Here is a 25547-nt window from a genome sequence, read left to right as displayed (position 1 = left end):
AACATCTACTTTTTCATTATCAATACGAGGCTTTTTGGGACATGTGGTGAATTCCTGATGAGAAGCTGGGATACTGGAATTTGGGTATGGATACTGGTACAGGATTGTAAAGAAACAAGGGACATTTAGAGGGCTTGGTATTGATAGCCCAATTCACTTGGGAAAGAAACTTTATCTTGAAACTAAAGCAGCAGATCTTGGGTACAAGGAGAAAAGATCACGGTTTCTCCCTTGGCCTGAGCAACCAAAAACTTTATTTCAACCTGGATTTGGATAAGTTGCTAAAAGGTAGTAACAGGGAGGGACCAAATAAACAATTGGAAGAGGTTGCTTGGTGTTTTAAGTTAATGTTTGTTAAAGCACATGTCCAGGAAACCCAGAGTTCCCATGGAGTCTCCTGAATACTACCTGGGGTTATGTGGGAGGGGGGTGGAGAGACAGCAGGGCTCTCCCACTCTGCCTCACCTGGAGCAGCCACACTGTTTACACAATGGACTTCCCTGCAGGACTTTGTCTCTCTCAATAAATGTTTTTGTAGCTGAATGCCTTTTATTTATTTATTTTTTATTTTTTTTATTTTTGACAGGCAGAGTGGACAGTGAGAGAGAGAGACAGAGAGAAAGGTCTTCCTTTGCCGTTGGTTCACCCTCCAATGGCCACCGCGGCCGGTGCGCTGCGGCCGGCGCACCGCGCTGATCCGATGGCAGGAGCCAGGAGCCAGGTACTTTTCCTGGTCTCCCATGGGGTGCAGGGCCCAAGCACCTGGGCCATCCTCCACTGCACTCCCTGGCCACAGCAGAGGGCTGGCCTGGAAGAAGGGCAACCGGGACAGAATCCGGCGCCCCGACCGGGACTAGAACCCGGTGTGCCGGCGCCGCTAGGCGGAGGATTAGCCTAGTGAGCCGCGGCGCCGGCCTGTAGCTGAATGCCTTTTTAGACTCATTTAACTATACACACACACATGCACATATTCCCCAGATAACAGACTGATGAGATTTGCTTATAAGCTTCCCTAATCAGATAAGTCCTTACCCCAAGATCTGTTTCACGCTGATGACATGGTTAACCACTAAAATGGACTATGTGTGCTTTATTCTGCCTATATATGCAGTAATCCTATATTAATTACCTATATATAGGTACCTATATATACCTATAAATATAATCCTATATTATTATTACCTATACTTATAAAGACACACCAAATTTAGTGCATAAATCAGTTAAGAATAATAGTATCAAGGGGCCGGCGCTGTGGCGCAATGGGTTAACGCCCTGGCCTGCAGCACCAGCATCCCATATGGGTGTTGATTCTAGTCCCAACTGCTCCACTTCCGATCCAGTTTTCTGCTATGGCCTGGGGAAGCAGTGGAAGATAGCCCAAGTTCTTGGGCCCGTGCACCCACATGGGAGACCCAGAGGAAGCTCCTGGCTCCTGGCTTCGGATCAGCACAGCTCCGGCCTTTGCGGCCGACTAGGGAGTGAACCAGCGGATGGAAGACCTCTCTCTCTCTCTCTCTCTCTCTCTCTCTCTCTAAACTGCCTTTCAAAAAATAAATAAATCTTAAAAAAAAAAAAAAAGAATAAGAGTATCAAATAGCATTTCTATTTTCTCTATGGGAACTGTAGCTCTAGTACCACTCAAGACTGTTCCGAGACATTGCAAAACTTCATTTTGGAAATCTGCTTCTCTTGGAGACATTTTGGCAATCACCAGCTTCTTCTCTCCCTATTGTGGTCTTCTGAAATATGCAGGGTACTTCAAAAAGTTTGTGGACAATGGATTTACAAAATTAGTTTATTTTGGTGCTAAAAATTGAAATCTGGGGCTGGTGTTGTGGCATAGCGGGTAAAGCTGCTGCCTATGTCTCTGGCATCCCATCTGGGCAACAATTTTGTCCCCGCTTCTCCACTTCTTTTTTTTTTTTTTTTAAATATTTATTTATTTATTTGAAAGGCATAGTTACAGAGAGGCAGAAGCAGAGAGAGAGAGAGGTCTTCCATCTGCTGGTTCACTCCCCAGATGACTGCAAACAGCCAGGCTGCTCCACTTCTGATCCAGCTCCCTGCATGGGCCTGGGAAAAGCTGCAGAAGATGGTCCAAGTACTTGGCCCCTTGCCACCCAGATGAGAGACCTGGAAGAAGCCCATGGCCCTCCTGGCTTTGGCCGGGCCCAGCCCTGGCTGTTGTATCCCTCTGGGAAGTGAACCAGTGGGTGGAAGATCTCTCTCTATATATAACTCTGACTTTCAAACAAATAAATAAATCTTTTTTAAAAATTGAATCCATGCATAATTTTTCATAACATGCATTTCCATGAATTTTTAATGAAAAAGCTGTGTATGGATTTCAAAAATTTTGCACCAGAATAAACTTATTTTAACTCAGTTTTTACAAAACTTTAGAAGTAGCATCTGTGTGTGTGTGTGTGTGTGTGTGTATTTTATCACTTCCAATGTCAGAAGTGGCAACTGTGATACCAGTGATTACTGAAGATATCATCTCTGATGTTAACACCCAACTTTGAGGTCCCTAGTGTTGTACTGACATTTTGTTCCCCCTTCAGCTGTGTTAGCAATCTACTGACAGTGCCAATGGTGCTGCTGCCATTTCTAGTTATTCTTTTTTTTTTAAATATATTTATTGTTATTTATTTGAAAGGCAGATCTGGGGCCAGCACTGTGGCATAGCAGGTGGGGCCATCCCATATGGGCACCGGTTCAAGTTCTGGCTGCTCCACTTCCTATCTGGCTGTCTGCTATGGCCTGGGAAAGCAGTGGAGGATGGCCTGAGTCCTTGGGCCCCTGCACCCATGTGGGAGACCCAGAGGAAGCTCCTGGCTCCTGGCTTCGGATCAGCACAGCTCCAGCCTTTGCGGCCAATTGGGGAGTGAACCAGCAGATGGAAGACCTCTCTCTCTCTCTCTCTCTGCTTCTCCTTCTCTCTGTGTAATTCTGACTTTCTGACTTTTTTTTTTAAAAAAAAGGCAGAGTTACAGAAAAGGAGAGAGAGAGAGAGAGAGAATGAAAGCAAGCGAGCTTCCTTCCAGTGGTTCACTTCTCAAGTGGCTGCAATGGCGGGGACTGGGCCAGGCTGAAACCAGGACCCTGGACATTCCCCCAGGTCTCCCAAGTGGGTGCAGGGGCCCTTGCACTTGGGTCATCTTCCATTGCTTTCCCAGGTGCATTAGCAGGGTGCTGGATTGAAAGTGGAGTAGCTGGGTCTTGAACTGGTGCCCATATGTGATGCCTACATCACAGACAGCAGCTTTATCTGCTATGCCACAACACAACCCCTCCAGTTATTATTTAAACTGTTGGCGTCAAAACGTCCAATGCTTGCCCCTCTCGATATTCTAAGGAGAGTAACACTTAGTGAACTTCAGTTTGTCTGTTGTTGGAGCTCCTTTCCAAGGATTAAGGCATGAGATGATGGGTTTGAACAAAACAATCTGAGGGACCAAATACTGTGTTATACTCAGAATCGCCCAGCTGCCTAGTGCCAGCCCATCACACTAGATTAAAACTTGCATGATTCTCACTTTTTAAATTTAGAACACTTTAATTCTGAGGAGACACCTCTGTTTCCCCTGGTTGTCTCCATACTTGGAACAGTCACATGCAAAATAGATGATGCAATTATGAGCCATGCTCAACCTGCAGGCACCCGAGGTTAGCAATGAGGTGAGTTTCATTTCTAAAAACGATATTACACAAAGTATTGCTGAGTCTTTATTCTCTAAATTTCCACCCATTGTTATGCCTCCCTACAAGTTTTCTGCTTTTGAAAGCCATACCCAATATTCACCTTTATCATATATAAAAGGTCTATAGTTTGTATTAACAGGAAATTTGCTTCTAGACACTTTTTACTAAATAAGTGCAAAATAAGTTCTTAAAGAGTACCTTTTTGAAAGATACCAAATTATTACTGTGCTAGAAGCATCTTATGTCTTGATGATTTCAGGGAATAATCACAAGTAATTCAGCTACTTGGTGGGAGGGAATCTTGGGAGCATTGAGGCTGGAGAACCAAGCAGGGCCTGTGGTCAGGAGAGGCCTTATGAACCAGGTTCAGTCATCTGGACTCAATCATGAGGACTGAATTAAAGTAGCATTATCAGTAGGGTCAGAAGAATACCAAAGCTGATGCCTCTTCTAAGATCCTCCTCTTTCAGAAATGTAGTATTTCATTTGAAGGGGAATCATTTCCATGCAGTAAAAGCCAAAACTTAAGACCCTCTCAAAGGTTATATTTTAAAATGTAAAGAAAAATCCTTCTTTGAGCCTCATATAGAAGACAAAAATTTTTAAATAGTTGAGAATCTATAAATTGTTGAACTCTGGTACTATTGAGAACCTTTGAGACCCATCATTTTAAAAATGTCTTCTACCTGAGAAACATGCCAGTGGTTTGCAAGTATTATATGTTAGTGTTTTTCTTGTAACACAAGTAAACCAACTTCTTTGCACTTAAAATACAAATATTACCTACTCTCTCTTAAATTTCCTTTTCCCGAAAATGATGAAAAAAGTACTTTGTTTAATTTTAACTTGACCCACCTTTCGCAATCCGGTTTAATCATTTTACAAATTTACTTTTGAAGTAAATGGGCTTATGGTCAGACAGTGGTGGCAGATGTTTGACATTTCAATGACATGTGATAAACACCTTTAGTGAAATTTGTGTATCAAAATTCCTAAGAGCTTCTTTTTTTTCCTAATGAATTCAGTATTTTAAGCGTTGGTAAGTAGAATCTTATTAAGTCAAAAGAGGAATGTTAATGTGACCATTAATATCTGATTTATAGAAATATGTTCAGTGATCTGTTTTATTACTTTAAAATAGAATACATGGGGCCATCGCTGTGGCGCAGTGGATTAATGCCCTGGCCTGAAGTGCCGGCATCCCTTATGGGCGCCAGTTCTAGTCCCGGCTGCTCCTCTTCCCATTCAGCTCTCTGCCATGGCCTGGGAAAGCAGTAGAAGATGGCCCAACTCCTTGGGCCTCTGCACCCTCATGGGAGACCCAGAAGAAGCTTTTGGCTCCTGGCTTCAGATTGGCACAGCTCTGCTGTTGCAGTCATCTGGGGAGTGAACCAGTGGATGGACGACCTCTCTCTCTGTCTCTGCCTCTCTCTGTAACTCTGTCTTTCAAATAAATAAAATAAATTTTTTTTTGACAGGCAGAGTGGACAGTGAGAGAGAGAGAGACAGAGAGAAAGGTCTTCCTTGTCCGTTGGTTCACCCCACAATGGCTGCTGTGGCTGGCGCACTGCGCTGATCCAAAGCCAGGAGTCAGGTGCTTCTCCTGGCCTCCCATGCGGGCGCAGGGCCCAAGGACTTGGGCCATCCTCCACTGCCTTCCTGGGCCACAGCAGAGAGCTGGACTGGAAGAGGAATAGCCAGGACAGAATCCGGCGCCCCATCAGGACTAGAATCCTGGGTGCCGGCGCCGCAGGCGGAGGATTAGCCTATTGAGCCGTGGTGCCGGCTTAAAATAAATCTTTAAAAAAAAAAATAGAGTGCATACTATATACTAAGGTAGAAATGGGTACTAATAAAAGAGATTTGTAAATGAAAATTTTTCTAATGAGCATCATTAAAATAAACCCAAATATCTTAGAGATAAAATTTTAGTTCATTATAAATTAATTACTAGTCTCACTTGTTATAGGAAGTTTTGTTTTTTCTTGAGCTCATGTTCAAATGATTAAGATCTCCCAATGAAAGATATAAATTAGGTTTTTTGTAAAGAAAGAGATTTTATGTCTGAATGAATGTAAAGTTTTAATGGGCAGCATATCAATTAATAGATATTGGAGGATATTCATTCCCTACTAAATACTAAATACTCAGCATGGTATTTCCATTGCCAATCACAGTGTTTCTTCCACCTAATGTTTAGTTTCTTCTCTAAACTGGGGCAGACCAAGGAACAATTCCTTGGAACCCCTTTGCAAATCTAGGATGTCCTTAGACCATTTCTAGCACCAAGAACACAACACAACCTTTAAGTCATCTCTAAGAAAGACCACCCCATAAGCCCTGTGTTAATCAGACCCATTCTACAGTCATCTCAGTTTGAAACTGAATCTAGATGGATCTCCACCAGTATCAGCATAGCCCTACCTGAGGCATGCTCACAGATGACACAGCCTCAGAACACCTGGCCAGGGAGCAGAGGCCAAAGACAACGTGACCTGGTTTCTAGCATACAGCAGTTCGTAGTGCCAAACTACCTTTTTAGGGTCACTTTATTTGCATTGATTAAAAAAATTTTTTTTCCTTGACGTAAATTTTTGTAAAACTTCTCCTGTCTTTACTTTTGGGTAGGAAAGGGTGTTTTAGTTATGATTTTAGCTTTCCTGCTTAGAGTCCTTCTTTCTAACAATAATTAACTAGCGAACTAATTTACCCAGATTCTTCAAGCTCAGTTTATTTAAAAGGAGAGTAACTTCAAGAAGGTTATATCCATGGTTCACCGCTACCTCCAGCTATGGGCCTTTGGGGAATATTTTGTTTTTTAATCTTCATGGGGAAAAGCTGGGGACAGGAGCAAACGTAAGTAAAACAAACTCTTAGTCATGATGAGTGAAAAAGTAAATTCAACAGGTTATGTTAACTTGAAAGTAGTTTTCTGCTTCTGAGATTAATGAATGGTCTTGGAAGCACTTGGATGTGATGAGTGGCTGAAAACAGAACAGTCTTTATACAATCATTATTTGTAAAAACTTAGTTCAAATTCCTATTTAAAAAAGCACAAGATAAACTCAAGATTATAAACTTTCTTGGCATTTATTGCCTATTGATTTTTCTGGTGCTTAGGTTTCTTTGTATTTTTTAAGACTCTACACACTCCAATCAGGGTTACTTGAGAATCAATTCTAATACCACGATTTGAAAATCTATCGTAATTACTTCTGTATTTATGAGTTGCTTCTTCACAATTTTTAGTGTTATTATAATATTGCATTTTTTTAAAGTTTTATTTATTTTATATGAAAGGCAGAGTTACAGAGAGGCAGAGGCAGAGAGAGAAAAAGAAGTCTTCTATCCACTGGTTCACTCCCCAAATGGCCACAATGGCCAGAGCTGGGCCGATCCAAAGCCAGGAATGAGGAGCTTCCTCCGGGTCTCCCACTCGGGTGCAGGGACTCAAGGACTTGGGCCATCTTCTACTGCTTTCCCAGGCCATAGCAGAGAGCTAAATTGCAAGTGGAGCAGCCGGGACTTGAACTGGCGCCCATATAGCATGCAAGCAATGCAGGCAGTGGCTTTTACCTGCTACGCCACAGCACTAGCCCCAATATTCCACATTTTAAACTGTCTTAAATAGTGATCTCATATGCAGAAATAATATTTTAACAATAGAGAGTATCTAAACAAATATATTCTATATACAATACATATTCTAAATAAATATATTCATTTTTATATATGCAGATAAAATACATATTCAGTAACTAGCCAAAGATCACACTGCTGGAAAGAGACAGAAGCAGGACTTTTAATCTCAATCTGCTCCTTCAAGTTTTTCTGCTTCTTGATAAGCACATACATATAAATGTAAAAATCTATTATAAATATAAATATGTACCTACTGTGTCATCAGTTTAGGACACTCCCATATCTGATTTGTGATTTTATCACATGACCATGATCATCCCATTATGTTCGGTAGTTTTTTTACTTATTCCCCTTTGAAAAACGAGCAGGAGCTCAGAGAGATTTAGGGATTTCATATTAGCAGCAGAACTGAGGCTAGAACCTGGGTCCCATGATTCTTGTTCAGAATTCTTCTGAATTCCTTCCAATACACTGCACTGGCCCTTACTAAAAAGTATCTCCTCACTCTTTGTGAAAAAGAAAACAAGTGGTAATCACCATGTTACAAATATTCATTGAGTACCTACTGTGTGAGAAGTTCTGAGGATATAGCAACTGGTAGAAAACAATTCTTAAAGCTTGCATTTTATTGGAAGAAGCAAACAATGAATGAATGAACCAATGAAAAATGAATAAGTAAAGATCAGGTAGTTATTAGTCTAAGGAGGAAAAAATCAAGGAGAATAAGAGGATAAAGAAATGCCAGGTTATTATTTAAAAGCGTGGCCAAGGAAGGTTCTCTTAAGGAGATGGGACTCAAAGTTTGAAGGAAGTGAGGTAGCAAGTCATGCAAGTATCTTGGAAAGAACATTCCGGGCAGGGAACTTCTGATCTTCTGCATCTATTGAGAGAAATCATAAAAAGCATGAAATTCTTCATTAGGATAGATTATACTACTGATGACTCAATAAGGACTGAACTCTGTATGAAGGATGATTCCAGAACCATCTTTTAGGGGCTTCTAAACACTGAATATTTGTTTCAATACTGCCACCCCTTAGGCAATTAAAAATTAATAATAAACCAAAAACAAAATTTTTAATGATATTGGAACTAAAATAGCATTTTTTTCTTCTACATTTTTTCTGATCACAAAATTCTTTATGGCTAGGACAAATGCCCATCCCCAAAAATCCTTGCCAAGTTCAGTTGTTACAGCAGTTGAAAGTGTTCATTCTGAAAACCGACTGTTTTCAATTTCTAATTCCATAGCTTATCAGCTGTGTGGTGGTGGTAAGTTGATAGCAGTTTCCTCATCTTACAATGAAGTCACAGTAAGACCTTCCTATTGGAATGGCTCTAACGCAGAGTATGGCTACAGGAAATGTATGTTGCTACGCAACATCACAGCTGAACACTTCATTTTCTACCGTCCTCCTGCTCAGCACTAGGGAAGGGGAATTCAGATGATGACTGGACGTCTGGATTTTCTTTCCCTCTTTTACAATTTGCCTGTAAATGGGTCCAGACTAGTTGTCATGTGGAAGGACTGCCAGGTGTTTTCGATGATATAGTTGCTGCCAAACTGATTTCATTGTTGCAGAAGATTACTTTTTCTTTTTTATAACTTTTTAAAATTTTTAATTGATGCATAATAATTTTATATATTTATGGGGGATTTTATAATTCTAAAAAGGCTTTTAAAAAGTCATAATATTTGCAGGAGCCTGCAGCTCATTCTGCCAGGTTCAGAGGTAGGTGTGCCCCAAGCCTATGGGGCAGCCTGAATTAGTTAATCACTACATGCTTTTGGGTTGAAACACACTTCTATGTAATATCACATGTAGTTCTCACTATTCAAATTAGATACTTTTGTGATATATAATTAATAATCTGGTTTATATATTTGAGTTTCCATTTAATCAAATAGTGAAAAAATTACACATTTTAAAATTAATGTTTCAAAAGCTTGTATAGATTTACTTCCATTCCTGTACAAATCACATGGAAAAAAAAAAAAACAAGAAGACTGTGATTGTAGACACACTTGTACTATTGACCTCAACTGTACACATAATGAGAGAGAGATCTGAATATAAAGTCCCACCTCATTCACTTACAAACCCTGTAATCTAGCTCAAACTAACCTCTGTCACCTGAAAAACGGGAATAATACCACTACCTACATCATTGGCTTGTTATGAAGATTAAAAATTCTATTCAAAGTGATAATATGCCTCTGCTAGGGAGAGCCCCTCAATGACAGTTATTATTGCTATTGTTGTGTGGTTATTAGTATTTGCTCTTTGAGGGCTTCCATCCCTAATTCTATTTCAGATACATCACCTCCCACCCCAGTTGTTGTATTTTTCTTCATCCACTCAGTGCTATAATATTTCTAAGATTATTCCCTTTCAATTGATAATGAAATTAACACATTTTGTATAGATCGTGAAATATGCTGGTGCTTTCATATATGTGTTCTTATTTAACCCCCACAGCCTAGAGATATGTTCACAGGTAAATCATTTTAGTCTTAGAGAGGGAGGGCGACATTGCCATACTCACTCAGCCAAAAGCTGAGCCAGAAGTCAATCACTGGTGTCCAGCAGGTCTTTGTCCCATTGGGCCCATTCACATGTGCATTCAACACAATGGAGTGTCATCCTTGGTTGCAAGGGCTCTGGAAGTGCTATTTTTAACTTTCTAAAGGTAAATCTCAATCTCCAGCTCTTTTTCTTAATTCCAAGCTATTTCTTCTTGGAAACTATGCTAAAATGATGATGGATCACAAAAAAATTTTGTTTTAAAATGTCATATAAGTTAAACTATGTCTATCTTAAATCAGATATTTTATTTGAGAGAAAAATTATCAGAAATATAAGAAAATATGTCATATAAAGATACTGAACCTTCTTTTTCCCCTGTTTCAACAGATACGTCATTTCAGCACCAAAAGTATTGCGTGTTGGAGCATCTGAAAACATTGTGATTCAAGTGTACGGATACACTGAAGCATTTGATGCAACCATCTCCATTAAAAGTTATCCTGATAAAAAATTTAGCTACTCTTCAGGCTATGTTAGTTTATCCTCTGAAAATAAATTCCAAAACTCTGCAACCTTAACAGTATGTATTTATCCTGCCTTTTCTTTACATGTGCAGAATATTCTTGAGAAAATGCATGAAAAGTTTAAATATTGATAGCATATAGATTAGATCATTTATAGCACTCTCACTGTGGTTATTAAGTGAATGTCAGTCACTAATGATGATATGAGTAAAACAGAAAATTCTTAACAAAATAAGTATGTTTTTTGAGCAATGCATGTAAATTTTCACATTTTTATTGGAAAATAAAAGCATACTAATGTAAAAATATTTGGATGTGAATTAAAAATACTTCCTTACCATAAAACTCATTACTAGGCCGGCACCACAGCTCAATAGGCTAATCCTCCGCCTTGTGGCGCCGGCACCCAGGGGTCTAGTCCCAGTCAGGGCGCTGGATTCTGTCCCGGTTGCCCCCCTTCCAGGCCAGCTCTCTGCTGTGGCCTGGAAAGGCAGTGGAGGATTGCCCAAGTGCTTGGTCCCTGCACCCCATGGGAGACCAGGAGAAACACCTGGCTCCTGCCATCGGATCAGCGCGGTGCGCCGGCCATGGTGGCCATTGGAGGGGTGAACCAACGGCAAAAGGAAGACCTTTCTCTCTGTCTCTCTCTATCTCTGTCCACTCTACCTGTCAAAAAAAAAAAAAAGTTAAAAAAAAAACTCATTACTACAAAGAAATCAAGAAATGTGAATATGTATATTGATCTGTAGTGTATTGCTCACAAAAATCCATAGATATTATATGTTTGTTTAAATTCCAATAGTCTACAATCATAACTTCTCAAACTAATAAAATTGTTGATTACTATAGTGAATAGTTCTTCCTGGTAACTTATAGTTAATAGAATGATCTTTACCAAATAACTTTTCCTCTGTTAAGATACTGTAGTACAGATTGCTTAGCAATAGACTTGCTGCTCTTTCTTATTAAAAATTCTGATGATAAATACCAGAAAAATCAAAGAACATCAGACTTGAGAAGGGTTCTGGCATCCATTCAAGCCAATATTCCTCTAAAATTAGTTCTTTACATAGAAATTAAAGTTTTGTAAAGAGCTTAAAATTGTATTGATTTTCTAACATTTTAGATTTATAATCTTGTTTTTTATTTTATTTTTTTTAAAATTATTTGAGAAACACAGAGAGAGAAAGGGAGGTATCTGCTGTTTGACACCATAACAGCTGGGATTGGACCAAGCGAAAGCTGGGAACCAGGAACTCAGTCCAGGTCTTCCATGTGAGTGGCAGGGACTCAGTCACTTAAGTCAGCACCCGCTATCCCCAGGGTGCACATTAGCAGGAAGCTGGAATCAGGAGTGGACCAGGAATTGAACCCAGACCAGCATCTTAATAACTAGCCCAAATGCCCCATCCTGTTTATACTTTTTAATTTTATAAAATTTGTAAGCATAAGATTATACTTAGTTTTAGGTTTGTACATATTTTAGTAGTATTATAATAAAATTGTTTTATTCTATTATAAATAAGAAAAATCAACCCTGATAGTCCTTTTATCCTGTGAAGGGGGTATGTTTACTTGTTTATTTCTCATGTTTGAGAAACAATAATCTAAATAAATTCTGATCAAATACAGGAATTCTTTCATTAATATTGGTTGTGTTTTTTTTTTTTTTTTTTGGACAGGCAGAGTGGACAATGAGAAAGAGAGACAGAGAGAAAGGTCTTCCTTTGCTGTTGGTTCACCCTCCAATGGCCGCCGCGGCCAGCGCACTGCGCCTGGCGCACCGCGCTGATCCGATGGCAAGAGCCAGGTGTTTCTCCTGGTCTCCCATGGGGTGCAGGGCCCAAGCACTTGGGCCATCCTCCACTGCACTCCCGGGCCACAGCAGAGAGCTGGCCTGGAAGAGGGGCAACCGGGACAGAATCCAGCGCCCCGACCAGAACTAGAACCCGGAGTACCAGCACCGCGAGGCAGAGGATTAGCCTATTGAGCCGCGGCGCTGGCCCTCATTAATATTCTTGAGAAGAAATGCTTTCCCTTTTTAAAAGATTTATTTATTTAAAAGGCAAAGTGAAAGGCAGAGAGAGAGAGAGAGAGGTAATCTTCCATCCATTGGTTTACTCCTCAAATGGCCACAACAGCCAGGGCTGGGCCAGACAAAAACCAGAAGCCCAGAACTCCGTCTAGATCTCACATGCGTGTGGCAGGGGCCCAGGTACTTGAGCCATCCTCCACTGCTTTCCCAGGCACATTAGCAGGGAGACGGATTGGAAGTCGAGGAGCTGGGGCTCAAACCAGACTCCAATATGGGATGATGGTGTTGCAGGCTATGGCTTAGCCTGCTGCACCACCATACTGGCCCCATGCTGTCCTCTGTTAACAAATGCTTCCACTTATTAGTTTTATTAAGAATTAAAATTCATTTCCCAGGAGTGGTATTTTCAGTATATTTTCTCTTATATGAGATCAGCCACAAGTGACTGACCAATCAAATTTAACTAAAATTTAAAATTTGACTTCTCAGTTGCACTAGCCACATTTCAAGCGCTCAAATAGCTACATATGACTAGTGGCTGTTACATTAGACAGCATAGACATAGAGCATTTCTGTTACCACAAAAAGTTCTGTTGAACAATGCTGATTTAGATGTTTAATTGAAAAAGTAGTTTAAGGTGAGAATCATAAAACTTGATACAGAGCACAAACATTTAGTTTTAATATTATAAATTTTTATTTGCCAATTGCTTGTTGTTATGCAAGATCTTTTTTTTTAAGATTTATTTTATTTATTTGAAAGAGTTACAGAGAGAGGTAGAGGTAGAGGTAGAGAGAGAGAGAGAGAGAGAGAGGTCTTCCATCTGCTGGTTCACTCCCCAGATGGCTGCAATGGCCGGAGCTGTGCCAATCCAAAGCCGGGAGCCTCCTCCGGGTCTCCCACGTGGATGCAGGGGCCCAAGGAGTTGGGCCATCTTCCACTGCTATCCCAGGCCATAGCAGAGAGCTGGATGGGAAGAGGAGCAGCCGGGACTAGAACCAGTGCCCATAAGGGATGCTGGCGCTTCAGGCCATGGTGTTAACACACTGTGCCACAGCGCTGGCCCCAGTGCAAGATCTTTTAAGTGTCTACTGATAGATGTGTCAAATCTTATTTATCATATGTTATGCCTTTAATGAGTTGTATTTGTTCTATAATTTCTGTTTCTTAAAAGTGGAGAAGGACCTTAAAGACACTTGCAAAGCAATCTGAATGCAGGATATGTATAGATTTTTACTGTTTTCCAAACTTTTACCAGAATCTCACATGCTTAATTCCATTGCAGTTGGTTTGTGATTAACTTTTATCCATGTTTCCAAAAGCTAAATTTTCAGAAACTTTTCTTTCTTTCATTGCTTTTTATACATTAAGTTTGTGTATCATTTAAGGTAATGGGGATCATAACAATTAAATACACAAATCATGTATCTCAAACCAGGGAGCAGACACGTGTGATATAATACACAGTGTTCATTACATCAGCAGGATGTTGTACAGAGGGAGTGGAGAGTGTGGGCTGATCCAGCCAGCTCATTAAGTGGACGTTTCTTGTGAGCCTCTCTAGTACTAGTTTTACTAAATGCATACAGAATTTAGCCAACATGGAACCAAAATGACCTTAAATTGCTTAAAGCTAAATTTTTATTATGAGGGCTTTGGGTTAATGTAATTTACCATTCTGGGTCCCGTACCACCTTTTAAATGATGAAATATGCAGGCTGAGTTTTGGTTCTAAGGAGGTTCTATGTGGGTTGTATAAAGACAAAGGATTTTATGACATTAGAATTATGCTTTTTTCCATCAATATTTTCCTTTACAGATACAACCCAAACAATTGTCTACAGGACAAAATGCACCTTCACATGTGTATTTGGAAGTTGTGTCAAAGCATTTTTCAAGATCAAAAAAAATGCCAATAACCTATGACAATGGATTTCTCTTCATTCACACAGACAAACCTGTTTATACTCCTCACCAGTCAGGTAAAGTTGCCTCTTTCTCTGGGAGTGGCGATAGGGGAATTAACATTATATTGTAAAGCTTTTTAATGTCTGATATCGAGTAGAGACATATTTACAACTTATTCAAAAGAGTTTTAGTTCCTAATGACTTTTATATTTTCAAATAGCATTTTAGTTTTACATTTATAGAGAATCGCTAAATAAATTACAATATCAGTAATTGTATTATCTGTTCCATCAGTTATTTCTAAGTAGAAAAACTCTTTTTAAGTATTATAAAAAGTTGTGTTAGATAAACAAATGTAACATGTAATTGCAAGCATAATCTTGGCAATGGGCAAATAATTTGTTATAGAGCCATGTTCATAAAAAAAGTCCATTAACTATGGAGATAATTCTCAAGTTGAGAATACAAATCCAACCATAGGGACTCAGATATTTCAGAAGAGTATAAACTAGATCACAGAAATAGATGAATGTTAATTTTTAAAAAGAATCTATTTAAGAAAGTTTCTGTTAGAACAGATTCGTGTTCATGGTTCTTCTGTTAGATGGAGAAAGGGCAGGATTGTCGGTCAAAACCAAAAATAAAGCATAGAAAAGTATAACGCTGTCCAGTATGTTCACATGTTTGCAAAGCCTCCAGTGCCTTCATCTCTCTTTCTCTCATCATCATGATCATTTGAACACATCAGAGATGGAATCATGAGATACATGTATGGGGGGGCATGGAATTTCATTAATGGTATTGTTAGAGAAATGCAGAGAAAAAGAGGCAAGACCAGCTGGCTTTGTTGAAAACCTTTGCACACAGGAGATACTTGCTAACTGTTGGCTAGTGAAGAGGAGGAGGTGAAACGTGGCTACACCATTACCATTTCAGCAGGAGTATCTCTTAAGATAGTTTAGAAAAGAAAGACCTAGAGAAGGTGGGGCTGTTGTTTTCAGCTTGGACACAATATCATTGCCAGAAGAGCACCATCTCTTGACTTTAAGAAGATGACTGGAGTTCAAGGAAATAGCCTCTGCCCATAAAGGTTAGGTCCTTTTAAACCATAAAAGTGTGTCCTTGCCCCTGTCCTCCTGTGGTTCAGGATACTTCATTAGGGTCATCAGTCTTTGTCCAATAAGTATATACTCCAATACCCAGGGCCTGAGACCTTTCTTAGTTAGCAAGACTGTCCTTAAGAATCATGTTATTTGGCCAGCGCCACAGCTCAATAGGCTAATCCTCCACCTAGCAGTGCTGGCACACCGGGTTCTAGTCCCGGTCGGGGCGCCGGATTCTGTCCCGGTTGCCCCTCTTCCAGGCCAGCTCTCTGCTGTGGCCCGGGAGTGCAGTGGAGGATGGCCCAAGTCCTTGGGCCCTGCACCCCATGGGAGACCAGGAGAAGCACCTGGCTCCTGCCTTCGGATCAGCGCGGTGCGCCGGCCGCAGGGCGCCAGCCGTGGCAGCCATTGGAGGGTGAACCAACGGCAAAAGGAAGACCTTTCTCTGTCTCTCTCTCACTGTCCACTCTGCCTGTCAAAAAAAAAATCATGTTATTTATTATTTCTGTATCAGGATTTTACCATAAGAAGATATGGTATTCTCATTTTTTACACTAGTTAAAAAATTATTTATTAATTTGAGAGAGAGAGAAGGTGAAAACAGACAGTGAGAGCTTCCATTTGCTGATTCAGTCCCCAGATGCCCACATGGGCTGGGGATGGAGACAGGAACTGAATTCATGTCTCCCACAATGTAGGAGGAACCCAGTTACTTGAGCCATAACACTGCCTCCTGGGGTCTATATCAGCAGGAAGTTGGAGTCAGGAGCCAGGACTTGAACCCAGGCACATCAATATGAGATATGGGTGTTTTATCCAGTGTCTGAACTACTAAGCAAAATGCCTACCCCATATCCTCGTTTATTATAATCATAGAGAAAAAAATGAATTTTCCTCCAAATATTTGCCCATTAGAGAGAAATAATGAAGTATAGTGTTTGAAACTAGATTCTGAAGCCAGATTGTCTGAATCCAAATTTCAGCTTGGGCTGTTATTAGCTAAGTGACCCTCTGTGAGTTACTTTCAGAGCCACATTTGGTCAACTATAAAATGAAGATAACAATACAACTTACTTTGTAGAATTGTTCAGAATTCGTATGTGTAAAGCACTTACAACAGTGCCTAGCAAATAGCATGGTAACTACTAAAAATAATGGTTTCCATTGTCATCTAATCTATAGAATAGCACAAAGCCTTATTTACAGAAACGAAAAAGAAGTACTTAAAAGTAATATTTAGTTGGAGCCAGTGTTTTGGTACAGCGAGTTAAGCTACCACTTGTGACACTGGTATCCCATATAAGCACTGGCTGAGTCCGGGCTGCTCCACTTCTGATCCAGCTCCCTGCTAATGAGCCTGGGAAAGCAGCAGATGATGATCTAAGTACTTGGGTTCCTGCCACCCATGACGGAGACCTGGATGGAGTTCAGCCCTGGCTGTTGCAGTCATTGGGAAGTGAATCAGTGGATGAAAGATCTCTTTCTCTACTTGTCATGTAAACAAATACTTAAAAAAAAAAAAAGAAATTTTAATTAATTAAATCTTTTTATTGAATCTGATGTACTGATTGACACATTTAATTTGAAGATCCTAGGATGATTTTTTAGTATCAGCATCTTTAGGATACAGGCTTCATTCTTCAAGGCTTTATAGGATAAAGGACTTTAGAACATTGGCCCAAATCCCTCCATTTCTTGTAACCCATGCCCCACCTTCTTCATCAGCTTCATCTACTACCACACTGCTTCTGCACACACAAGCCCAAATGACCTCTTTTCAGTTGCTCTCCTACCTGTATTGACAGCTGGACAGCATTCTGTGACCTCTGCCTGGCCTGTCCTTGCCCCTTCTTTACCTCACCAACTTCTTCTTTTTTTTTTTTTTTTTTTTTTTTTTGGACAGGCAGAGTGGACAGTGAGAGAGAGAGACAGAGAGAAAGGTCTTCCTTTGCCATTGGTTCACCCTCCAATGGCCGCCACGGCCGGCGCGCTGCGGCCGGCGCACCGCGCTGATCCGATGGCAGGAGCCAGGAGCCAGGTGCTTTTCCTGGTCTCCCATGGGGTGCAGGGCCCAAGCACCTGGGCCATCCTCCACTGCACTCCCTGGCCACAGCAGAGAGCTGGCCTGGAAGAGGGGCAACCGGGACAGAATCCAGCGCCCCGACCGGGACTAGAACCCGGTGTGCCGGCGCCGCTAGGCGGAGGATTAGCCTAGTGAGCCGCGGCGCCGGCCTACCTCACCAACTTCTGATATACCCTAACATCTGGTCACAGAACTGTTCAAAAGAGCAGTCTTTCCTGACCATCCCACCCCCACCCCAGATAATTCAAATCTCCCCCTTCCATTCAAACCCTCTGGAGTTTTCCATAGAATTAATTTAGATTGCCTGTCTCCTACACTGCCTTAGGAGACATTCATTCCTGATTGTTCACTACTACTTTAACTCCATGCCTGGTATAGTCTGGCACATAGAAAGCATTCAACATTCTAGAAAATGATTTAACCACATCATTGGTACAAGCAACTTTATTGACCATGCCTTCAATACACCATTGTTGTGATGACACAAACTGGGTTAGAATCTAGACAAATAATTGTCATAGAAATAAAATAATAAAACTTAAGCAATGGACATTAATTGTTTACTTATGTGCTGAGCTATACAAAAGTTTTGTCTTTAGTTCTCAAAGCAACGCTATCAGCAGATACTAGTGTCCCTGTTTTACCACAGAGATAACTAATATATAGGGAGATTACATATCCCATTCAGGGTCACACTAGGAAGTGGCAAAGGCAGGGGGTGAAACCAAAGTTTTAAACTCCAGGGCTGTGTGCCATAGTTTTGTGATGTCCTCCTCTGGCAGCTCCCCAGCAATGCACAAGCCTAGACCAGGTGTGTCTGCAAGGTAGGAAGAAGGATTTGGGTGTGAGAAGGGAAAGGAGAGAGCAAAGTGTGCAGGATTTATCCAGCTCTGTTCTTTTTTCTTGTAGTCTCAGTAGAACCAGTTTCAATGTGACTTCTCATGTAGGGATTTGCACAACACCAACCCTTTAAAAGGTGTTTGGTTAATGGTGGCAGTTCTATTTTATTTCAGTAAATTTTTGGCCATGAAATAACTTGAATATCAGCAAAACTTAGAGATGGAAATATATATTGGACAGAACTAGATCAGTGTGGCTCAAACAGCTGTCAGTTAAAAGCTACACAGATTTTTCTGTTGTTTAAAAACAGAAAGAGATGGAGAATGAACAATTATTGAGCCCTGCCAATATTTTTTTTAAACAATGAGGATCTGGTTTAATAAATAACAACAGAATACAATTCAAATCAGCCTTGTTGGTTTTCATAAGTAGAAGAGTGTACACTGTCTGAATCAAACCAGTTTTTCATTAAAATCTTCAACTCCAACATAGGACAACATATTAACATGGCTCAATAAAACCATGTCACTATTTTTGCTACTATGAAATTCTTGATCAACAATGACCTAATTACAGTTTAACCAATTCTGAACTATGGATGTGTTCCAAAGACTTTGTTTGTAAATGTATCTGAATGAATTCATTAGGAGAATCAGTTCTTTAAAGTTCAGAGGATTCTTTTCAAAATAAAATACGCTTTAGTAATACATATTTATGCAAACTAACTTTTTCTTTCTTTTAAATTGTGTGTGGTGATGAGTATTGAATTTTTCTAATGGGACTCCTCTCTTTTAAGGATGATTGTTTTTTAAAAAAAATCAAAATACCTGTGTATTTAGCAGCTTTTGATGATATCAATTATTTTTACAGTAAAAGTTAGAGTTTATTCATTGAATGATGACTTGAAGCCAGCCAAGAGAGAAACTGTCTTAGTGTTCATAGTAAGTATCTTATTTATTTTAATAATAAATAAATAAATTCTAAATTAACAAAATAATCCTTTACTGAAGTGGAATAAGTAAAGGAAACTTTGAGCTGGGTCTTAATGAAAAGAATTCATATAGATTCTTTTAAAATAGTGAAGACCATTTCATGTAGAAAACAGCATGAATTCAGATATGGGGGTGGGAAGAAGTACAAAATGAGAAGAGTAGATAAGCTGACTGACAGAAGGTCTGGAAGAGAACTAAACAGAGGCAATGGCAGCTCAAACGCCTTTTCTCTGTCAGAGATGACTAAGGGTGTAAACATAAGCTCTTTATCCCATGTCTCCACGGTTAAGCTTGAGTCATACAGAGCCCTGGCACCACATACAGAAGAATGAATACCAGTTATTCCATGTAAGAGCTGCGCCAGGGACAGAGTATTGAGGAAGCTAATCCCAGAGCTGTAGGGAGGGAGTCAGTTGGTAGGCAGTGTCTTAGAAGGAGCCCTTGAGAATGACTATCTTAGGAGGACTGTGCACAGTGGATGACAAGAACAGCCGGAAAGATGCTTACCTGCAAGTGTGGTTATTATTCAAAAATAATTTTACAATGTTTAATTCAAGAAAGCCAGTTCTGACCATGAATTTCAGTAATGGTAAATAATGCCAAACTTTGGAGTCAAAACTAAACTGAACCACCACAGATAGTCCAAGAAAAGTAGAAACCTAATTTCAGTAATTTGCTAACATAAAACAAAGATTGTGGGGAAATTTATCAGAACTTTGAGGTTTATTTAGCCATTATTAACCTCAAAATGTCTATATTGTACCTTTATTGAATGTCTGGTTTAAAAATATAGTTTGTGGAATATTTTATAAACCTTCAAATGAACATATGTAAAAATTAGAAACAAATTTGTAAAATCAACTAGGTATTTGGTTTATTAAAACCATCAGGTTGTTTCCTTTTAGATTTAATTAAACTTTTTTTAGTTGTACAGTAGAAATTTGAACCTCTTCTATATAGTGAGGAGAGATGGATAAGATTCCAAAAAGAGGGAGAGAAATGGTTTAAATGAACAGTGTTTGCCTTCCATAATACTTCATGTGTCCTCATCCTTCATATAAGATAGGGATATTTGTTGGTAAATATTTTTGTAGATCAAAGATTATATAACCAGTTAAAAATTTTTAAATGTGGTTCCTGTGCTTTTGTGATTGTCATGATTTAGTGTGTTTCCTCGAGATTCCTGTGATAAAACTTAATTCTCAGTGGGGCAGTGCTAGGAAGTTGGGCTCAGTGGGAGGTGTTTAGATCAGGAGGGCCAATTGAGGCTGTCCTTGCAGGAGTCGGTTAGTTCTCACAGGAGCGGCTTTGTTATAAGAGCAAACTCTTTCACACATGCTTGCATGCCCTCCACTTTTCCACTAATGCATCAGGAAACGAAGCAGGATGACGCACTTGTCAAACATCAGTGCCAGCCGGCGCCGTGGCTCAATAGGCTAATCCTCCACCTTGCGGCGCCGGCACACCGGGTTCTAGTCCCGGTCGGGGCGCCGGATTCTGTCCCGGTTGCCCCTCTTCCAGGCCAGCCCTCTGCTATGGCCAGGGAGTGCAGTGGAGGATGGCCCAGGTGCTTGGGCCCTGCACCCCATGGGAGACCAGGAAAAGCACCTGGCTCCTGGCTCCTGCCATCGGATCAGCGCGGTGCGCCGGCTGCAGCGGCGGCCATTGGAGGGTGAACCAACGGCAAAGGAAGACCTTTCTCTCTCTGTCTCTCTCTCTGTCCACTCTGCCTATCAAAAAAAAAAAAAAAAAATCAGTGCCGTTCTCTTGGACTTCCCAGCCTCCAGAACTGTGAGCCAAAATGCATCTCTACCCTTTATAAGTGAAACGAGCCAGCCTCAGATATTCTGTTACAGCAACCAAACCCGCACTAAGACAAGGATGTTTGCTTTTATTCAAAGGATCCTGAAGGATCAGAAGTTGACATGGTGGAAGAAAATGATTATACTGGCATTATCTCTTTTCCTGACTTCAAGATTCCATCTAATCCTAAGTAGGTACAAAGTATTTACTAATCAAGTTTTCCCTAAAGGCATATCTGCAACTTTTTGATGTGAAGCAGAAGAACCAGTCAAATGGAGCCACCTAGTGACAGCAGAAATCTCATGAATGTGGATAGGCAGAATCTTTAAATCTACTGAGGTTAGGCTCAGATCCTGGCTAAAAAAACACCCCACACTTTCCACACTCTTTCCATTTCTCCCATTTGGCTTCATGAGAGAGGATTTAAGAACATATTTAAATAGGATTTGATGAAATAAATATACAGAGAATACATACCTGGTATATACAAACCATGATAGGAGTGTGAGATACAAAATAGAAATGAAGATTCCATAGTTCCTGCTTTGAAAGAACATTCCATAGAGCAGGATGAAAAAGACAAGGGCATTTGTAAATGGCTACCATACAACCTTAAAGCAAAATCTTTGTGTTCATTTTTTTCTCTACCCTCCATAAAGGAGTTTGTAATTAATACACTGTACTAAACTTTTCTGAAAATTTTAATTGAAATTGGGGGTTTTAAACAATCTGGATAATTTTAAAAGTACGTTCCTTGAAAGTACTACACGCTCTATAGAACAGCATGGAATCCATTGTTGCATCACTATCACCGTTTCTCCAACTGTATCTTATACCACTTGCTGCACAATGACGTACTGCGTTCAGCCACGAGATTCTGCCATTCAGCACTCACGTACCTCAGTACCTTTCCCCACGTTGTCCCCTCTGCTTAGACTGTGATGTACCCTGCTCTCACAAGGCTGGCTTCTTCTCATCTTTAGGACACAGGGCAAATGTTGCCTTTTCAAAGGGGCAACTTAATGTGGTCCCTCACTCTCTTTTCCTCTCCATCTAAACACCACGTGTATCTCTTTCATGACATTTATCTCAGATTCATATTTATTTATTATTTATTTGCTTGCCTTTTTATTCCCCACCAGATTGTAAACTCCTGAATGGCAGGGCCCTTATTGGTGTTGCTCATTGTTGCATCTCCAACACTTCAACACAATGAGCGCTTGATAAATATGTGTTCAATTAACGATGATGATGATAACCATAATATTAGCATTTACTGATTCTATAATCAATCTGTAGACATTAGTTTTCCCATTTCACAAAGTAGGTTGAGTAACTTGCCCAAATCAAGCCTGGTAGCAAATGGAAAAGTGAGAATTTGAATTCTCGTGGGAGAATTAACACTAGGAAGCTATCAGTTTTTTATCTTGTTCATTTTATTTCATCTCTAGTGCTTAGTCTAGTGCTCAGTAAATATACTTGAATGAAGGTTGTTGATTAAACAATTTTCCTCTTTAAACAAATTATACTTTGTCTCCAGCCATAATTTCATTTATGTGAAGTGGTAATTTTTTTAAAGATTTATTTATTTATTTGAAGGTCAGAGTTACACAGGAGAGGCAGAGAGAGAGAGAGAGAGAGAGAGATATCTTCTATCCGTTGGTTCACTCCCCATTTGGCTGCAATGGCCAGAGCTGAGCTGACCCAAAGCCAGGAGCCAGGAGCTTCTTCCGGGTCTCCCATGTGAGTGCAGGGGCCCAAGGACTTAGGCCATCTTCTACTGCTTTTCCAGACCAGAATAGAGAGCTGAATTGGGAGTGGAGCAGCCGGGACTTGAACCAGCACCCATATGGGATGCCAGCACTGCAGGCAGCAGCTCTACCCGCTATGCCACAGCACTGGCCCCATAAAGTGTTGATTTTATCATCCAGACACAAACTTGATATGTATTTCATTTTCGTAGAAACATACTTATGGACTTTCTGCTATTCTGTGGGTTTTATATTGTGTGAGCATAATTTTGCTGCATCATTAAGTAAACTCTCAACTGTCATAAGCTTTTAAAATCTAAACTAATGACCATATTAGGATCAAATACTTGCAAAAATAATACAATATAGGAAAAATGAATTACTGAGCAATATTTTTTCTTGGAAATGTTAATTATTTTTGTTTACTGCTTGAACATCTGTCACATATAAAATATATTACTTAAGCTATCCGTATGTATTATTCCATCTTTAAAACAATAATGTATTGTATTTCTTCTGGGTGAATTAGACATGCTTGATGACATCTGTAATAGTAAATATTTTGCTTTCACAGATATGGTGTGTGGACAATTAAAGCTAAATATAAAGAGGACTTTTCTACAACTGGAACCACATATTTTGAAGTTAAAGAATATGGTAATTTTGGACAATTAAAAAAGTTTACCTATAAAAAGTTAGTGTTCTTGCAATAGTTTATTTTCATTAATGTACTTAATGCAAGTCCATTCCCAGATGAGTCAGCCTGTGACTATGGTTACTAGCACTGCTTGGGAAGTTGTAGAGTGGTGGTTGTTTGAATACCTAGATACCAGCACACCCATCCTTGTTAACCAACTGTGACCATGCGGACTAACCTCTCTGGATTTGTGTTCCTCATTACAGAGCTGAAAGAGATCCAGTCCCTTAAGGAGCTTGAATAGTTGAGGTCTTTTCTAAATAATGATTTTAGAAGAAAGGCAGTCAGAAGAGATAAGTAAGACATAGTAAAAGTAATAAATTATTTACTGAAGTCTTACAACCAATTAGTGACAGCACAAACATAATTCAATTTCCTTAACCTTAGTCCAACACTGTTTTCTTTCTGGATCATAAATTCCTAATAAGTTAATTTGAAAATTCAAGATAATCTTATTTTTAAATCAATCATATTAATGGATTAATAATTACCATATAGCTAATCTTTCAATTTCTTATAGTAGTTTGCCAGAGTATCTGTGTGCTCTGCTATCAAATTTAACTGTCTTCTACTTAATGTCATTTTTTATTCCCTCAGGAGGCACATAATAATATGGAAAACAACAAGTACACAAATTTAAACAATTAACAGGGAAAACTATAAAATACATTTGTTATGATGAAAATCAGCCTTAAAGACTGCAGGCTCCCTGTGTCATACAATCCTAACCAATCTGCCTTCCTCAAGGTGTTTTTGCTGCTTTCCGTACAAGTTGAGAATTTACTCACCTCTCATTGTCTGTAGCCACCCTCACTGATTCATCACCAAGCTCCCTCTAAACTACTGCAAAGCCTCCTAACCACTCTCTTGCTTCAAACTATCTCACTTGATATTAGCCCAAACAATCTTCAAATGGAAATGTTGTGTTGTTTCACACTGAAAAGTCCCCAATAGCTCCTTATTCCTTTTATGGAAAATCAAAATTCTTACTTTGAGCTCTTCCTGAATTACCTCCTCTTCAGCCTCATTTTATAGCATCGCTCACCTTGTTTCTCTCGAGCTCTGGTGTCTGTACCTGTGATGTTCTGTCTGCCACAACTCCTACACACATTGCAAGTCTCAGCTTAAGACCCTTTACCCAGAGAAACGTCCCCTGACTTCTTTTTCCTAGTTATGATCCCCTGTACTTTACACCAGTGTCTACACTGCAGTGTAGGCATTTGCGTATTATTTATATCTTTCCTCCTTGCTTTACTATGGACTCTTTAAGGACAGTTTGTGTCTGTCTTTTTGACTGATATATCCGTGTTGATGGACACATGCCTGCTCCATGGCAAGCATGGAAGAGCTGTTTCCCTGCAATTCTTGGCAAGAACACGCTTGCTTTAATCTTTTTTTTTTTAAGATTTATTTATGTTATTTGAAAGTCAGAGTTACACAGAGAGAGAAGGAGAGGCAAAGAGAGAGAGAGAGAGAGAGGTCTTCTATCTGCTGGTTCACTCCCCAGATGGCTACAAAGGCTGGAGCTGTGCCGATCTGAAGCCAGGAGCCAGGAGCTTCTTCTGAGTCTCCCATGTGAGTGCAGGGGCCCAAGGACTTGGGCCATCTTCCACTGCTTTCCCAGGCCATAGCAGAGAGCTGGATCAGAAGTGGAGTAGCCGGGACTTGAACCAGCGCCCATATGGGATGCCGGCCCTGCAGGCCACGGCTTTACTCGCTGTGCCACAGCGCCAACCCCATTTGCTTTCATCTTTAATAGCATTGGAACACAACCCAGAGCAATAAATTGCATTGTTCATTTACTCCAGTATCCATAAATCATGTGAGCAAATCTGAAGTCAGCTGCCTCACTTAGTCTGTCCACATCAGGTTCACCTAATCACTCAATTTTCTATTAACTACAGTGCAGAGTAATAAAATTAGAATTTAGAA

The 25547-nt window shown here is 40.0% G+C and overlaps 1 protein-coding gene across 2 annotated transcripts in view; it reads left to right on the top strand.

The window, feature by feature from the left end:
- The first annotated feature begins 6418 nt into the window (after positions 1-6418).
- Positions 6419-25547, top strand: part of C5 (complement C5) — a 94598-nt gene continuing 75469 nt past the window's right edge. For both annotated transcript variants that reach the window (XM_008273377.5, XM_017350045.4), the window contains exons 1-6: positions 6419-6564; positions 10266-10458; positions 14258-14420; positions 19243-19313; positions 21266-21357; positions 23493-23575. In XM_008273377.5, coding sequence (XP_008271599.2) covers positions 6500-6564; positions 10266-10458; positions 14258-14420; positions 19243-19313; positions 21266-21357; positions 23493-23575 — 667 coding nt within the window. In that variant the 5' untranslated portion in view covers positions 6419-6499. The remainder of the gene's footprint in view (positions 6565-10265; positions 10459-14257; positions 14421-19242; positions 19314-21265; positions 21358-23492; positions 23576-25547) is intronic.

The sequence above is a fragment of the Oryctolagus cuniculus genome, chromosome 1 (genome assembly GCF_051225735.1).
Source record: "Oryctolagus cuniculus isolate XC-2025 breed Fujian yellow rabbit chromosome 1, ASM5122573v1, whole genome shotgun sequence".
Lineage (NCBI taxonomy): Eukaryota > Metazoa > Chordata > Mammalia > Lagomorpha > Leporidae > Oryctolagus > Oryctolagus cuniculus.
This window is presented reverse-complemented; position numbering and strand designations above follow the sequence as displayed.